At 41.0% G+C, this 14,903-nt stretch overlaps 1 protein-coding gene across 3 annotated transcripts in view; it reads right to left on the minus strand.

Annotated features, from left to right (window-relative positions):
• evi5b (ecotropic viral integration site 5b) overlaps positions 1–5,084 on the minus strand; it is a 44,083-nt gene extending 38,999 nt beyond the window's left edge. For 2 of the 3 annotated variants that reach the window (XM_014123107.3, XM_014123104.3), the window contains exon 1: positions 4,838–5,084. In XM_014123107.3, the coding sequence (XP_013978582.3) occupies positions 4,838–5,010 (173 nt within the window). In that variant the 5' untranslated portion in view covers positions 5,011–5,084. Of the gene's footprint in view, positions 1–2,064; positions 2,244–4,837 lie in introns of those variants that run through there. The other variant, XM_014123106.3, reaches the window with a different exon arrangement.
• Between the last annotated feature and the right edge of the window lie 9,819 nt (positions 5,085–14,903).

Consider the following 14,903-nt stretch of genomic DNA (forward strand, 5'->3'; position numbering starts at 1 on the left):
AAAAGCCAGCTGCCAGCTCTGAGCCCTGGATGTAGGGTCAATGGGGTTACAGACAGTACTAGGGACAAAGTGCATCTCTTAAAAAAGGTTGACAGGACAACACATTCTTTCACAGCACTTCTGTTTGTTTCCTCAAAAGAAATGCAATGAACATGGATAGTAAAGCCTTGATCAACCATCATGATCAACCATCATGATCACTCTCAGGGTCACTACTATATCAGACTGATATTTCATGGAACATTTAACTTGCATTAATGTCACAAGTGACAGAAAGAAAAGTGGACTTAGACAGTTGATTAACTATTACTTCAATGAGATCCAACATTTGTACTAAACCCAAAACATGACCCTTAAAAAAAAAAGAAGCCATGACACGTCAACAGTAAAGTGGGTCAATACAATGTAGCCTAAATAACTACCTGGCATCTGGTCTCATCTATTTGATTGAAAACATTCCTGAAAGTGGGTTAGTGAGAAAAAGCTGCAGGAGTATGTTTAAGTTCACAGCAGACTGACCTTGTATCACTGTATCAATTAATGTGCCAATTTGTTTGTCACTGGAGCTGTAAGACTGAAGTTAACAGACTCTGGATCATGTTCATTAGGGAACGCAACAGAACACATTTTAAAACAAATTGTAACAGAAAACGCAAATTAGCATTTCTCATCAGACAAGTCCAGGCAGTCCCTCCCTGTTTCAGTCAGTTTTCTTTCCGTTTGGTGCCATATGAACAGGACCCAGGGCTGTGAGAGGGAACCATGCCTCCCAACCTATGCAGTGCTGACGAGCCCATGTGTGTCCCAAATGGCAACCTATTCCCTACATAGTCCTGGTCAAAAGTAGTGCACTTCATAGGGAATAGGGTGCCATTTGAGAAGAGGCTATGGCCTATGCTGGGACACAGAGGCTCAGAAACCTGATCTCAGAAAAAGGGCCTGGGCCTCTCAGCTCCAGGGTGACGTCACTGGGAGTGCTCCCAGACTGGGTAGGGTTACAGCCATATTTGGGTGAGGAGGAAGGGGGCCAGGGTAGGCCTGTGTTACAGGGACAGCTAGGACAGCACCAGCAAGGGTTTTACATTTAGGACATACATTCAACATGTTGGGAAAGGTAGTAAATATTGCAGATGAATAATACTGTGTCGTGGGCATAATTTAAACAGTGATAGCTGCTTGCTTAATTAAAACATAGCTTTGCTTTCAAAAGGCAACAGATCTAGAAAGCTGTAGGCTAGATACCAGACTATGCATCATGAGAGGCCTAAAAAAGTGACAAGGCTGTTGCTAAATGTAGAGCCCAATGTCATCACAGCTATAATGGGATGTGAGGGAATACACTACTAAGATATAGGCTAAAGGTTTAAGCCATCCTAACAGGACGCAAGGTTGCAGTAGCAGCCCATGGCTTCTAGCAAACATGCAAGATAACACTGAGTGTGTTCTTAAGATGCCGTGTGGAAGCAGGAAGGGTAGGGAATGTTGAGGTCATTGATAAGGTTAGTCACTGGCCTCAGTGGCCTGCAACGATTCACTTTCCACTAACCTAAAAATTCTATGAGTTGTAGGCCTAAAGCATGTAGCCTAGAACATGGAACAAACAATCCATTTCAACCATGGATGAAGAACCGTCCACATATTCTCCTCTCCCTCTCTCCTTGGTAGATTTCATCACACTATGTCATTTTCAGAAATATTCCAAATGTTGATACACTGTTTATTCTAGGCACACACTGACAGTCAGAACACCTGAACTTCCCATGTAGCCTAGTCACTGCTCCTGCGCTAATAATTCACCAGTCAACAAAAAACATTCCATGTTGGTTTCTCACAGATGGCTCAAAACAAATACATCAAACCATTGTACATTTATTGAAAAGATCCAGTACAGCACAGAGATTCGTAGGAGGAACAACTGAGGATACAAAGGAACTATTTAAACAAGTTGCTCTGTCGCCAAAATAATCCATGTCAGTTAGACTTTGTCCTCAGTTATGGCCTCTCGGTAACGAGAAGAGAGCCATGGCATCTAGAAAGAGAAGTTAGGATCCTCGTGCTGCTTACCAGGATAAACTCATGGTGCTGTCTTCATGTCTTTGGTGTGTAGTTAGAAGATCCAGAGAAGCTACCAGCCTTTGCCTAGTGAAATGGCTGAACTGAGTCTGGCACTAGTCTCTCTCAAACTCAAACCTCTTATCTACTTTGCACAGTACAAAGGCCTTCCCCTTCTCACTGTGTGTGTGTGTGTGTGTGTGTGTGTGTGTGTGTGTGTGTGTGTGTGTGTGTGTGTGTGTGTGTGTGTGTGTGTGTGTGTGTTGCATTACATTAGTATCTGTGATACTGCATTGATCTCAAAGTACACAAGTCTTCCCTCGGTGCTCATAGATGTATAAAAACCTACTTATGATGCACCTGCAGATCAGTGTCTTCCTACTCAGTCAGAAAGTGAGGATAACTAGGCCTTTACATAAAACTCAGATAGAAAAACTGCCTGTCCATAACTTTATATAGCTTGTTTTTATCCATTTTTCATTTTGGTATTTAAAAAGGGGAGAAACAAGGAATTTCAACATCAGTGTGACATCATACAACGGTTTTTGTTATTTATTTTGTTGAAAGATTCTTCCTGCATTGAATGTGTACTTCTTTAAAAGACACAGTGCTGGTTCGGAGGATACAACTTGTATTTTCTATGGGAGTCAATTAAGCTTATCAGCTCGGGAAAACTTTGTAATCTCTGATAAAAATGTAACATTTCTGTAGACGAGTCATTTTCAAACCCCAGTCACGATGATCCTCAAGACTGTACCTCCTACCCTTGACACTGCAACAATAGCTCTAAACGTCGTGCTTTTTGGTCCACCAGCCACTTTTTAACCAGTCCAAATATTTTTTTTGCCATAATTACATAACACAAAAAAAGCAGATGGCCATGCTTTGTAATGTTGCTCAATTACAAAAAAAATGTGTGATCCGAGTCTTTTAATCAAAATATAAGGGACAAAATATTCAGCTGCCCCTTTAAAGTGGGAGGTTACCGTGGTAACAGGGCCACTCGAGTCCTGTCACGTGTGTCTGTGTGCATGTGTGAGATTTGGGATCTGATTAGGGAGTCTCTTCACTATCAGTTGAAGCAGCAGACAAATGAACGTTGAAAAGCAACCCGAGCTTGTGAACAAAACAAATGTAAATAGCCAAGAAACACAAGGACAAAGTCTCACTTTGCAGACTTGAGTAAATTAGACCAACTTTTATGCCTGTACGCAGCGCCTCCAAAAATGTATCTATCAGCACTTAATTCATTGCACACAGCTCCCCTGCCAGGCAGTATTGCTGCACGAGGTGGGATATACAGTAGGATTAGTATATCTTTGTGCAATTAGCAGCTATGAAACAAAACAGCAGAAATACTTTGAAAACAGCTACTGCAGCCTTTTTCTAACCCCAACATGTACTCATACTTGACTTATGACTATTTTTATTTGCAAATGTAATAGAGCCCCACAGTGGAGGTGTCATAATACCCATAAAACCTTGCAGTCAAACAGGAAAATGGTTCCAATCGTTTTTCCACCATTGATTTTTCCCCATAGGGAATTTTAAAAACACTTAAAATAAGGGCTGTGTTTTGTGTAGGCTTACCCTGGTGTGACATTTTGATAACCATGTATATCCCTCTTGCATAGGGAAAAATGAATAGTGGGAAAATGATTGGAACCATTTCCTTGTTTGACTGCTATGTTTTATGGGTATTATGACACCTGTTATGACTCATACGGTGGTACTCTATGCTCGCAATGTAGAGCCTTGCAAATGGACCACTCGCCAACGTGGCTGGTGAAATAGACATTCTTAACCGCCAATACCTAAATTGACCCCCTGGAGGGAGACTGATGGAGGAGGGAGGGGCAGCAGGGACATGTGCCAAATGAAAGAGGCCAGCTGTAGCCCTGCTTGAACTAAACACCACACCTGCTGTCCACCCTCTGTTTAGGAAGGTGCTTAGAGGTCTGTCCAGGACTATGAAAAGTTTACCTTTCCCCCCTATAATTACTTTGAACAGGAGGAGACATCACCACGCTGTTGTCTTCAATTATGTTGTAGTGACTTCTGGCTAATAAAATCAAAAAGGCAGTCTAAATCAAGACTAAAGAGCTAGATCTAAATTTATGTATGGTTTTAAGCTAATCTGTTTTATAGTATAGTCCATGGATAGTGAGACTGCTAGCAAACTAAGAGGTTAAGAATCACTACTACTGACTGCTCCTCTACTCAGTTGATGTCTTAACGGATGTTAGCCAAGCTTTATAAAGCTTAAGGAAAACAGACCTATTCAAATATCATTCTCACTTCTGCTTCTCTCACATGGCAGACTGTTCAGAAGATACAGCCAGTATTAGCTTTTATTAACTGCAACATGTGTCCTACTACTACAGCTCATCATCTCAGCCCCACGAGCATCGCTCAGGACAGAGGACGAAGCCACAGGACTGAGAGAGGGAGAGAAAGGGGTAGAGTGGAGGGGACAGCAGTGGCTGTGTTTTGAGTCCTAATGCACTTATCTTGTTTCAGCTAATGAACACTTTAGGGACAGACAGTGTGGCTGTAGGCCTACTTCTACTTAGATCATTGTGAAAATGTATTTGGAGCCACTGTCAGTCACTGTTATTGTTAGACAATTAAGAATGATATAACCACTGCCTTTGTCACTGGTCTAATCAATGCAAATGTTGTACATGAAAAGAGGAAAGGGAACAAAAACGTATTCATATGTTGACAGAACTTGATTATTTCATTGATTAAATGATGTATTCATTAATTCATAGTTGTCACTCACCTGTTCTGCTCCTCCAGCTTGGCAAGCAGCTCCAGTTCATCTGGGCTGAGCTTAGCGGGCGATGCCGACGTGGGAGACAGGGAGAGGGATGTTGAGGAGGCGGCTGTGGTGGTCTGCAGGGACGAGGGCACCGTTGCCACCTGGCTAGACGAGGTGGCGACCTGGCTAGCCATCTGACTAACCGTGTGTGACACGGAGTTCTTCACCCATGAGAGAGTAGAACTCAGCTTGCCTGCAACCTTGTCAGTCGCCACCTGTGGAGAACGAGAACGAGAGAGGGGAGGTGGAGAGAAGCATGTGAGCTGTACGAGGGATTTACAAGTACACTTCCTTCCTTCTGTCTGTTTTATGTATTTTGGGCTTTCTTTCCTGTAATGTTTTAGTTTATGGACACTGTTAAATCGTCCTTTTTGTTCTCTGGCTGTCTAATCTGTCTGGAGATGGTTAGAACACTGATTTGTGACTGTTACTGTATAGTAAGGCTTTTCTTGGTGTGGATCCATGCTTCAGCTAACGACTGTCTCTTGTTTTTTTCTTGCATCAAGAATTTACAATACACAGAATATTAAATGCAAAAGCCGCAGCTTGAAGGAAGAAAAATACAAACTGTCTCAGTAGGTCATTGATACAGTGCCTTCAGAAAGTATTAATACCCCTTGACTTATTTCACATTGTGTTGTGTTGCAGCCTGAATTCAAAATTGATTAAATAGATTTTTCCAACCATCTACGCAAAATACTAAATAATGACAGTGAAAACATGTTTATTTTATTTAAATGTATTGAAAATGAAACCCATAAATATCAAATTTTCATAAGAATTCAGACCCCTGAGTTAATACATGTTAGAAACACCTTTGGCAGTGATTAAGCTACGAGTCTTACTGGTTAAGTCTCGAAGAGCTGTGCACACCTGGATTGTAGAATATTCGCACATTATTATTTTTTAAATTCTCCAAACTCTGTCAAGTTGTTTGTTGATCATTGCTAGACAGCCATTTTCAAGTCTTGCCATAGATTTTCAAGACGATGTAAGTAAAAACTGCAACTAAGCCACTCAGGAACATTCAAAGTTGCCTTGGTAAGCTATTCCAGTGTATATTTGGCCTTGTGTTTTAAGTTATTGTCCTAATGAAAAGGTGAAATTTCCTCCCGGTGTGTTGGAAAGCAGGCCAGATTTTCCTCTAGGATTTTGCCTGTGCTAAGCTCTATTCAGTTTCTTTTTATAAAAAAAAAAAAAAAACTCCCCAGTCCTTGCCAATGATATGCATACCCATAACATGATGCAGCCACAACTATGCTTGGAAAGAAATGAAGAGTGATACTCAGTGATATGTTGGATTTGCCCAAAACATAACACTTTGTATTCAGGACATAAGGTTAATTTCTTTGCCACATTTTTGGCAGTTTTACTTTAGTGCCATATTGCAAACAGGATGCATGTTTGGGAATATTTTTTATTATTATCTCATGGTGAAATCCCTGAGTGGTTTCCTTCCTCTCCGGCAACTGAGTTAGGAAGGAGTCCTGTATCTTTGTAGTGACTGGGTGTATTGATACACCATCTAAAGTGTAATTAATAACTTCACTATGCTCAAAGAAATATTCAACGTCTGCTTTTTTCTTGTTACACCCATCTACCAATAGGTGCCCTTCTTCGCGAGGTATTGAAAAACCTCCCTGGTCTTTGTGGTTGAATCTGTGTTTGAAATTCACTGCTCGACTGAGGGACCTTACAGATAATTGTGTGGGGTACAGAGATGAGGAAGTCATAAAAAATAAATGTTAAACAAAAATCCATGCCACTTACGTGACTTGTTACCACATTTTTACACCTGAGCTTATTTAGGCTTGCCATAACAAAGGGGTTGAATACTTATTGATTTAACACTATTTTTTATTACATTTGTAAAATGTCTATAAACATAATTCCACTTTGACATTATGGGGTATTGTGTGTATGCCAGGCTGTAACACAACAAACTGTGGAAAAAGTCAAGAGGTATGAAGTGTCTTAAGGCACTGTACATATTGAATGTACTCAGTTACATCACACCACTCAATCCAATGAAACTGACACCACTAGTGAGAATGTTGTGAGATCCAATGGCCTATACTATAGTCTACCATCATAATACAGTAGGCTGTGTCTTTCCATCTGAGGAATAGGCCTACAGGAACATTGGTTAAGCAGACAATGTGCCTTTGATGCTTAAAGTAGCAATGTCCAGCTGAATTAAAAAGGTGACAAACGCACCTCTAAAATGGATGAATACATGCTAAACCAAGAGTTCCTTGTAAAAAAAGGGACACGAGACAACACTAAACAAGCTGTTTATAAAAGTCACCAGACATTTCACAACAGACAGTGGTCCCATACTGTAGGCCTTCGTGCTTGAGTTGTAGCTAACTCTGTGTAGCCTATGGCTTGACAACAACACTACAGTATGGGACCAGGCTAGACATAGGCTAGTTATAGGCTACCACACTATTCAAATCCTCCCAGATACTCCTACCTGTAAAGAGTGCCGCTATTCCAAATGTAGTCTTGACAATCCATGCAGAAATCCAATCAGTATCAACAAAATGAAAACAAGTTAGAAAAAACTCCCTCCAGAAAAGACTGTCAGGATCAGTAACACTCCAGTTCTTCTCCTAACCTAACAGAATTTGACACCAAGGCTTAACTCTGTCTTTTGAACAATCGTCTCAAAAGAAGTCTGCAGTGTGTCTTCCGGTACTTTGCAGAGTCATATGCTGATCACAGTGTCAGGGCAGACAGGGTCAAAGTTCTGTTCCTCCTCCTGAGAAATTCAACACAGCACAGTGCTGCCTGGCACTGCAACAGAAGTTGGTTAAATCTTTCCTTTCAACTGTAGTCCGCAAGACAAGAGCCTCTGGAATTCACCTGACAGCGGGTGGCTCAGAACAACGTCAGTCACCAACTCATGTGACATCACACAAACTTAGAGTGCACTACTAGAGACATAACTTTGACCTCAAGAGGAAGTCTGAGGAACCTCAGTCATCAAGCAGGTTTTTGTTGTTCTGTCAAAAATGGTGAGTCACTTGATTTCTAGATCATTGCAAATATTCCCTGACCGTCAATTTCCTTATAATCACCACAATAATAATCCATGTCTAAGCGAGCGAGAAATACTGTATCAGTGCTGAAGAAAAATACAATTTTATCACACTCTCAGAATGACATTTACACAGTACAGTTTCCACTAGCTATAGGCCTAATCATAATGTCTGTTGCAAAAAAAAAACAAAAAAACATTTAGTGTTGAGAACAACTAACTAGTCTGCATGTTGTTTTGGCTGACAAACTCAAGCCCATGGCTCTACCCAGTCCCTTGACGCAAAACATTTCGAAAGCAGCAGCTGTTACCATTCTGCTGGAATGAAAATACACACAGCTGTTTCTCTGGAGAGAAGACGCCTACGTCCACACCTGCAACATATTTCTATCTAGTGCTGTGGTGGGACGAATGTTAGAGAGTGACGCAAATTTGACTGTTGAGTGACTGAAATAGAGGATCATTGTATTAGACTAGGCGGCGTATATATTCAGTCTTGGAGAGCAACACTGATTGACATAATGCTATTGCATCTCTGGGAGCCGAGTCACGACTTCACACTTTAACCATATCCTGTCATTTAGATCTGCAGTACTAATGAGGCCTGACTGACATCTTTAGAGAGAAATCCTCAAAAGGAAACCCCTTCTTGAAAGGCTAACCTCAAGTCACTTACTCAATTTACACACAAGCCCACGGGAGCAGATGCTACCAGAGAGCGTCTCAGAGGCGTGTTCTGAAAAGTAACAACTCAGCTCTTCTTCCCGGACCGTCTACATCATTTATACATAGAGGCAATTTGCTGCGTCGTGAGAATGCCAGAGCAGAGCTGAATCCGAGCCGACATCCACCAAAACCTCATGCATTTTGAGTTACTGTAGCTTAATGAGGAAGAATATAGAGCTGGAGCGCTGTCCCATAGTGAGCCTCAGAGGGTGTTTGATTTCTTTCCTTCTTATCTGCTGGGCCAGTTCATTAATTAAAACAACAGCATGGTCTTTAAGTGCTCCAGAGTCCTAACGTTAACCCGTTTAAAGGTCTTATTCACATCGGCTACAGAGAACGTGATCACACAGTTGTCCGGAACAGCTGGTGCTCTCGTGCATGGTTCAATGTTGCTTGCCTCGAAGCAAACATAGAAGGCATTTAGCTCGTCTGGTAGGCTTGTGTCACTGGGCAGCTAGCAGCTGGGTTTCCCTTTATAACCCGTGATAGTTTGCGAGCCCTGCCACATCCCGATAAGCGCCAGAGTAGGTGTAGTAAGATTTGATCTTGGCCCTGTGTTGACGCTTTGCCTGTTTGATAGTTCAGAGGGCATAGCGGGATTTCTTATAAGTGTCCGAATTAGTGTCCCGCTTCTTGAAAGCAGCAACTCTAGCCTATTGCTCAGTGAGGATGTTGCCTGTCTACCTGGCTTCTGGTTGTGATATGTTCACACGGTCACTGTGGGAACAACATCGCCGATGCACTTATTAATGAAGCCGATGACTGACATGGTAAACTCCAATGCAATCGGATGAATCCCGGAACATGTACAGCATCTCATTTCCATATTACCCACAGATACAGTGCATTCGGAAAGTATTCAGACCCATCCTTTTTAAACATTTTGTTACGTTATAGCCTTATTCTAACATGGGTTAAATAAAAACAAATCCTCAGCAACCTACACACCACACCCCATAATGACAAAGCGAAAACAGGTTTAGAAATGTTTGCAAATTTATAAAAAGTCAAAACAGAAATACCTTATGTAAATATGTACTCAGATCCTTTGCTATGAGACTTTCTACAACTTGATTGGAGTCCACTTGAGGTAAACTCAATTGATTGGGCATAATTTGGAAAGGCAACACGCACCTGTCAATATAAAGGTCCCACAGTTAACAGTGCATGTCAGAGCAAAAACCAAGCCATGAGGTCGAAGGAATTGTCCGTAGAGCTCCGAGACAGGATTGTGTCGAGGCACATATCTGTGGAAGGGTACCAACAAAAAAAAAAATCGCCAGCATTGGGGGATGTTTTTCAGTGTGTCATGACGTTGGCCTCTCTCTGGGAACAGGGAGCACAGTTGACCCCTCCCCCTTGCACCATCCCACCACCTACCTCTTCCTACCCAGGCCCTGTGAAAACGGTCGTAAATTCCAAAGGAAATGTCCTGCCTAACAGGCCACAGTTGAGACAGAGGGGTTTCATAGAGAGACAAAGGAAATTCTTCCAACTCACAGAATTGGAGAACCGAATGACATTTATGTTCTGGAGAAGGTATAAAAGATCGGTGAAGAATCCAGCTACGAACTGGTCCGCTTGGTACAATTTGGTGATACCCATTGGAGACAATAGTACCATATTACCATACTAAGGTTTCTATAATAGCCTCAGCTATGGGACTTGCATCTAAATGGTTGTATAAAATGTATTAATAAGGATAAAGCTATTTGGAATACGTTGAGATGCTATGTACTGATGTTAATGTGATAGAATGTATTTCTGTTCAAAACTTAAAATCAGTCATCGGCACGCCCCCCCCAGGGACACAGACAGGACCAGGCGTCATGTGACATGCCTGTTCTATGTTCACGTATAAAACCCCCACCCTGATTTTCTTTCATCAGACCAGGCCTCCACTCCATTGCGAGTTGGCCAATAGGTTTGACCATCCAATTCCTCTACTGAAAGTTAACTTTTAGACTACCGATACTGACAGATTAAGAACAAGTCTTTGATATTAATTATTAGTCTGCAGCTAAGTACTCGATATCATCGAACGCGAAGACCGACGAAACATCCATTCTATAACGACATTAATGAATGTCGCTTTGAAAGATCCATTCTAACAGAGAGAGAACGCGGACAAAACTCTCCAACAGAACTCTCCAACAAGGATCCCGACACACACTGAGCGTAAATATATATTGATTGCAATTGTTCCCGAATGAGTGAGCGTTCATGTGCAAAGGATTAGCATATCAATTGTTAATATTAATGAACTTTGTGTGCCTTCTCAGCTGCCCTTTATGACCCTTTGTTTTAACAAGACACCACTAGGGCACATTACTCTACCAATTCTTTGTGACGATAATTACTGTTTGTATGCTTTCTGTGAATTACTTAGTTTAGTAAATAAATGATTTTAAGACAATTGATGTATGGATGACTTTTAGCAAAGGCTGGATTCGTGCAGATACAACAATTTACGACGTTTGGAATGAGACTGGACGCGAGGTAAAATACACCATTTAACCTGTTAGGGCTAGGGGGCAGCATTTGCACGTCTGGATAAAAAAATGTACCCGATTTAATCTGGTTACTAATCCTACCCAGTAACTAGAATATGCATATACTTATTATATATGGATAGAAAACACTCTAAAGTTTCTAAAACTGTTTGAATGGTGTCTGTGAGTATAACAGAACTCATTTGGCAGGCAAAACCCTGAGACATTTTCTGACAGGAAGTGGATACCTGATGTGTTGTATTGACTTTAAACCTATCCCATTGAAAAACACAGGGGCTGAGGAATATTTTGGCACTTCCTATTGCTTCCACTAGATGTCACCAGCCTTTACAAAGTGTTTTGAGTCTTCTGGAGGGAGATCTGACCGAACAAGAGCCATGGAACGATGATGGCCCATTAGACACCTGGCGCGCGAGTTCATGTTGGGTACCCTCGTTCCAATACGTTATAAAAGAGTATGCATTCGTCCACCTTGAATATTATTCATGTTCTGGTTAAAAAAGGCCCTAATGATTTATGCTATACAACGTTTGACATGTTTGAACGAACGGAAATATATTTTTTCCCCTCGTTCATGACGAGAAGTCCGGCTGGCTTAGATCATGTGCTAACAAGACGGAGATTTTTGGACATAAATGATGAGCTTTTTTGAACAAAACTACATTCGTTATGGACCTGTGATACCTGGAAGTGACATCTGATGAAGAGAATCAAAGGTAATGGATTATTTACATAGTATTTTCGATTTTAGATCTCCCCAACATGACGTCTAGTCTGTATCGCAACGCGTATTTTTCTGGGCGCAGTGCTCAGATTATTGCAAAGTGTGATTTCCCAGTAAGGTTATTTTTAAATCTGGCAAGTTGATTGCGTTCAAGAGATGTAAATCTATAATTCTTTAAATGACAATATAATATTTTACCAATGTTTTCTAATTTTAATTATTTAATTTGTGACGCTGACTTGACTGCCGGTTATTGGAGGGAAACGATTTCCTCAACATCAATGCCATAGTAAAACGCTGTTTTTGGATATAAATATGAACTTGATAGAACTAAAAATGCATGCATTGTCTAACATAATGTCCTAGGAGTGTCATCTGATGGAGATTGTAAAAGGTTAGTGCATCATTTTAGCTGGTTTTATGGTTTTGGTGACCCTGTCTTTGACTTGACAAAACATTACACACAACTCTTGTAAATGTACTGTCCTAACATACTCTAAATTTATGCTTTCGCCGTAAAACCTTTTTGAAATCGTAAAACGTGGTTAGATTAAGGAGATGTTTATCTTTCAAAGGGTGTAAAATAGTTGTATGTTTGAAAAATTTGAATTTTGACATTTATTTGGATTCAAATTTGCCGCTCTTGAAATGCACCTGCTGTTGATGGAGTGCACCACGGGTGGCACGCTAGCGTCCCACCTAGCCCATAGAGGTTAAACCAGAAGATAATCGGCCTATACTACAATATATAATGTTATAATATAGGAAAGTTATATTAGGAAAATTATAACTTTGTAATCTGAATATTTTCCTTGGTGCCCCGATCTCCTAGTTAATTACAGTTAAACGATTAATCAGTTTAATCGCGTAATAATAATAATAACAACAACAACAACAACAACAACAACAACAACAACAACAACAACAACAACAACAACAACAACAGGGAGTTATTTTGATAAACATGTCTTCAGTTAATGGTGCCCAAAGACACGACAAGTTGCAGGGACTGGGAGACTAGTCAGGATCAAAAAATGAAAAATGAACGGAGCAAAGAACAGCGAGATCCTTGATGAAAACCTGCTCCAGAGTGCTCAGGACCTCAGACTGGGGGCGAAGGTTCACCTTCCAACAAGACAACCACCCTAAGCACAAAGCCAAGACAACGCAGGAGTGGCTTCGGGAGAAGTCTCAGAATGTCCTTGAGTGGCCCATCCAGAGCACAAATATCTCTAGAGAGACCTAAAAATAGCTCTGCAGCGACGCTCCCCAACCAACCTGGCAGAGCTGGAGAGGATCTGCAGAGAAGAATGGAATAAACTCCCCAAATACAGGTATGCCAAGCTTGTAGTGTCATACCCAAGAAGACTCGAGGTGGTAAATGCTGTCAAAGGTGCTTAAAAAAAAATACTGAGTAAAAGGTCTGAATACTTATGTCCATGTGAGTTTATTTGTTAAACATTTTTCTTCTTCTAGAAACCCGTTATTGCTTTGTCATTATGGGGTATTTAATGGGTGGGTGGGGGGCAATTTAATCCATTTTTGAATAAGGCTGTAACGTAACAAAATGTGGAAAAGTGAAGGGTTCAAAAAAGTTTCCAAATGCACTGTATGGGCATTTCACTGTTAGGTTTTAATCGCATGCAGGTAACTGGCACAGTAGAGTGCACTCAGTCACAAAATTCATTAATGGCTTACTTAGCTCACATTACAAAAAAGCCAGTTAAGTCTCAATGATGCACCTACTTTGTTTCACTTCTAATAAACAGTTCCAAAAAAATATAAATAAGAGTCAAGCATCTAGGCTATGCTTACCATGGCATCTAGGCTATGTTAAGGACCCTAATAATTAACTATTTATAGCCTGCAGATGTTAAAACACACACTAAAGGTGGCTAAGGTGTATGTAAACTTCCGACTTCAACTGTATATATGTATGTGTGTGAGATCAGACAGACATACATATATACAGTTGAAGTCGGAAGATTACATACACCTTAGCCAAATTCATTTAAACTCAGTTTCACAATTCCTGACCTTTAATCCTAGTAAGAATTCCCTGTCTTAGGTCAGTTAGGACCACCACTTTATTTTAAGAATGTGAAATGTCAGAATAATAGTAGAGAGAATGATTTATTTCAGCTTTAATTTCTTTCATCACATTCCCAGTGGGTCAGAAGTTCACATACACTCAATTAGTATTTGGTAGCATTGACTTTAAAATTGTTTAACTTGGGTCAAACGTTTCAGTAGCCTTCCACAAGCTTCCCACAATAAGTTGGGTGAATTTTGGCCCATTCCTCCTGACAGAGCTGGTGTAACGGAGTCAGGTTTGTAGGCCTCCTTGCTCGCACACGCTTTTTCAGTTCTTCCCACAAACGTTCTATAGGATTGAGGTCAGGGCTTTGTGATGGCCACTCCAATACCTTGACTTTGTTGTCCGTAAGCCATTTTTCCACAACTTTGGAAGTATGCTTGGGGTCATTGTCCATTTGGAAAACCCATTTGCCACTGAACTTTAACTTCCTGACTGATGTCCTGAGATGTTGCTTCAATACATCCTCATAATTTCCCTTCCTCATGATGCCATATATTTTGTGAAGTGCACCTGTCACTCCTGCAGCAAAGCACCCCCACAACATGATGCTGCCACCCCCGTGCTTCACAGTTGGGATGGTGTTCTTCGGCTTGCAAGCCTCCCCCTTTTTCCTCCAAACATAACAATGGTCATTATGGCCAAACAGTTCTATTTTTGTTTCATTATACCAGAGGACATTTCTCCAAGTACAATCTTTGTCCCCATGTGCAGTTGCAAACCATAGTCTGCCTTTTTTATGGCGGTTTTGGAGCAGTGGCTTCTTCCTTGCTGAGCGGCCTTTCAGGTTATGCCGATATCGGACTCGTTTTCATGTGGATATAGATACTTTTGTACCCGTTTCCTCCAGCATCTTCACAAGGTCCTTTGCTGTTGTTCTGGGATTGATTTGCACTTTTTGTACCAAAGTACGTTCATCTCTTGGA

Source organism: Salmo salar, chromosome 10 (genome assembly GCF_965601325.2).
Source record: "Salmo salar chromosome 10, fSalSal1, whole genome shotgun sequence".
NCBI classification, from domain to species: Eukaryota; Metazoa; Chordata; class Actinopteri; order Salmoniformes; family Salmonidae; genus Salmo; species Salmo salar.